Source organism: Corvus kubaryi, unplaced genomic scaffold (genome assembly GCF_017639235.1).
Source record: "Corvus kubaryi isolate FWS band 111438036 unplaced genomic scaffold, C.kubaryi_AGA036_p1.0 34422, whole genome shotgun sequence".
Classification (NCBI taxonomy): Eukaryota; Metazoa; Chordata; class Aves; order Passeriformes; family Corvidae; genus Corvus; species Corvus kubaryi.
In genome coordinates this window covers 8504-11938 of record NW_024580739.1, presented here as the reverse complement: position 1 = coordinate 11938, position 3435 = coordinate 8504, and the positions used below count along the sequence as shown (strand labels likewise).

General features: G+C 63.2%; 1 protein-coding gene across 1 annotated transcript in view; it reads right to left on the bottom strand.

Annotated features, from left to right (window-relative positions):
* Positions 1-941: 941 nt before the first annotated feature.
* The window catches only part of ZCCHC17 (zinc finger CCHC-type containing 17), a 10841-nt gene continuing 8347 nt past the window's right edge, over positions 942-3435 (bottom strand). The window contains exon 3 of the mRNA XM_042019730.1: positions 942-2539. Coding sequence (XP_041875664.1) covers positions 2369-2539 — 171 coding nt within the window. The 3' untranslated portion in view covers positions 942-2368. The remainder of the gene's footprint in view (positions 2540-3435) is intronic.

The window sequence follows — 3435 nt, the reverse complement described above, 5'->3', positions numbered from 1 at the left end:
AAACAGCAGCGCGGCGAGCAGGGGCGTGTTGGCTGCACCAGCCCCTCCAAAAACCCTCACGGGCCCCGCAGGGCAGGGAAGGGTCGGTTCCAAGGCCCGATCCCTGCCCCGCCTCTCTGGTCCCCGCCGGAGCCGGCGAGCCGCGCTTGGGAGCGGCCGGGACAGGTCCCGGTGGCCCCGGAGCGGGACGTGGCCCCGGGCAGCGCTCCCTGTGCTGGCCCCGGGCACGGAGGGCAGGGTGACCGTGCCGGTGGCACTGCGGGGTCACGGCGGGGCAGCCGAGGCCGTGACCCAGCGCAGGATCCGGGCTGGGCTGAGCAGCACTGACCGAGCCAGGCGGGGATGGTGCCAGGTGGGCATCCCCGCAGTGGCACCCGCAGGCTGATCCCGAGCCCTGCCGGACTCCAGGGTCTCCTCTGAGGGATAAACCCCCCCCCAGAGCCCAGAAAGCCCGGGGAGGAGGGTAACCGTGGGTCTCAATCCCTCCCTGCAGTCCGTGGTCACGCTGGACGGAGGCAAACTCGTCCACGTGCAGAAGTGGGACGGGAAGGAGACATCGCTGGTGCGGGAGCTGAAGGATGGCAAGTTAATTCTGGTAAGGAAATGGTTTTGTTCTGAGGTTCCCACCTCAGGAATGGTTTGAAGTGGGAAGAGCTCAGCTCGAGACAGGGCTGGGGGCCGGGCAAGGCAGCACTAACCCCCCGCACCCCTCTGTCCCCAGACTCTCACCATGGGCAACGTCGTCTGCACCCGCACCTACGAGAAGGCGACATAGACGCTGTCCCAGGTCCCCTGCCTGTCACCCGATGCCACATCGTCCCCACCTCCTGGCCCCGTGCCAGGCGCGGCTTCCCGTGGGCTCGGAGCCTCTGCCCCGCCAGGGCCACCCGTGCCCCCGCCCGGCGCCTGCAGGGGCTCGAGGGACTCGGGTGGTGGTCTCGTGGTTTGTTGTTGGGTTCTTTTTTAATTAACAGTGGGAAAAGTCACATGGAAAAACAATAAAGGTGTTGTTACAGCTCCGTGCGCGGTTTGCTCGGGAAAAGGCGCTTTTGGCACGGGCCCACCCACAGGGCTGAGCCAGGCCGGGCTCTGCCGAGCAGCACCGGCGTTCAGCCAGCCCAGGCGCGCTGGCAGGGATGGGGTTAATGGCCAGTGATCCCAGATCCCCTCTCGGCCTCTTCTCCAGGCTGTGGGAATCGGTTCTGGTTAGAAATGAGCTCTCCCGCCCAGCTCAGGATGCGGAATGCCCCTCCCATGCCAGAGGCCGATCCAGCAGGGAGCCGCAGCCCCAGCCAGAGCTGCAGGCTCAGCTGGAATAAAGGTTCCCAGCACTTGGATTTGGGACGGGAAATGGTCCCAAAGGGCGCTGCAGCCGTGGGGAGCTGCGGTGGGAAGCCCAGGGAAGGAAAAGGGATAAGGGGGAGGCTCCACCAGCAACCCCAACTCCTCCTGTGATGCCAGGTTGCCAAGCCCACTCAGCCCCAGCTCCCTGCAGAGCCAGAGGCCACAGCGGCGACTCCTTCCCCGCACTCACATCTGTCCCGGCAGGGCCGAGCTGCTCCTGGCACTCTGCCCCTGCCATCCCCGCCCGACCTTCAGCTCCAGTTACAACATTTATGCTCCTTCCAGCAGCCTTCTCCTACGGGTTACCTCACCACACACCCCCTTCCCACCCACGGGAGCCTCGGGAAGCAGCTAGAACTTCCCAAAAAAACCCTTTCCTGTCCCCTCCACACGGCCAACGCTGTTCTCCCCCTGCCCAAGATGAAGTGTGGAGGGTACAGAAGAAAGGAGCCGGTCCAAAGTCCAGCTGGAGAGGGCAGAGAATTATTTTCCCTCCCTGTCCAAGGCAGCAAACACTCCACAGTACATGTTTACTCCCCGTATCTCCGCTCCCCCATTTGCTCCTTGCTCCTGCACTCCCAGTGTTTGCAGCAACACCGAGGGAGCTGGGGCAGGTTTGCAGCCCCGAGCTCTGTGCCAGGGGTCTGTGGTCCCATCACAGGGCCCAGCACCACCAAACCCTGTCCCCAGCACAGCACGGGCCTGGCTGTGCCACCCCAACCCCAGGGACAGCGCTGGTGTCACCCAGAGCTGGCAGCAGCTCCAGCAGAGCACGAGGCTGTGGGACAGCAGAGCTGCCCTGCAGGGCGTCACGAGCCCGGGCTGGCAGCAGCTGTGGCAGAAAGGGGCAGCCGTGCCCAAGGTGGCAGAGGACAGCTCGTAGCAAGGTCGGCACCGGCACCACCACGGGCCCGTGTGACTTCCAGAGGGAAACTCCGTGTCCCCGGAGCCGGAGAGGTGCTGAGCCCTGCTGGCTGCTCGAGCTGTGCACCCGGGAGCCCGGCCTGCCCTGCTCAGCCCAGGGCTACTTCCTGTGCTTCTTGTGCTTCTTCTTCTTGGGAGCCTTGCTGGGCTTCCCGCAGTGCTTGGGCCTCTTGCTGCAGGGCTGAGCTCCGTCGCTGTCCGAGGCCGAGCTCTCAGAGTCCGACTCTGAGGACTGCTTGGCCTTGTGCTTCTTCTTCTTCTTCTTCTTCTCCTAGGAAAACACAGGAAAAGCCCGGGAATGTGGGAACGCTGTCCCTGGTGCTCAGCAGGGCAGCAAGGGCCTCTCTGGGCCTGTTCCTGCATGGAAAGGGCGCTGTGCCCCGGGGGCCAGGAGATACCAGCACTGCCAGCCCCCAGCTGCAGGGGCAGGGCACAGGGCATGGCAGAAACCAGAGCACAGGGGCAGCACCATGGCAATCCAAGGCTGGAAAATGTTGGATTTTCCATGGAACGAGAGTCCTTGCCCTCACTCCATTATTTCATTGTTCTTTATTAACACAAGTTGGAAGGATGAAGCTTTTTTTTGCCCCCCCAAAAAATGTATTTCTAAAATAGCCATGAGCAGCATCCCTGCAGCCCCAGCCCATCAGCAGCCCCCAGCCTGCCAGGACGAGAGCCCTGGAGCACCCAAACACTCCCTGCTCCTGCAGGAGAGCCCAGGGGAGCTTCCTGCACCAGGACGAGGTCAGCGCCCTTCTGCAAGATGTGGTTCTTTGCACAACCTCACAGATTTCACCACGTGCCGTCCTGTTTCCCAACTTCCTCTGCACTCCCTCCGCTGCCCAACCTCCCACTGCTCCCCAACTTCTCCTGCACCCCTTCCAGCTCCCCAACTTCCCCTGCACCCCTTCCAGCTCCCCAATTTCCCCTGCACCCCTTCCAGCTCCCCAACCTCCCACTGCACCCCTTCCAGCTTCCCAGCTTCCCTTGCACACCCTCCTGCTCCCCAATTTCTCCTGAACCCCTTTCTGCTCCCCAATTTCCACTGCACCTTCTGCCCCTCAACTTCCCATTGCACCCCTTCCTGCTCTCCAATTTCCCCTGTGCCCCCTCCTGCTCTCCAGTTTCCCCTCACACCTCTTCCTGCTCTCCTGGATTCCCTTGCAC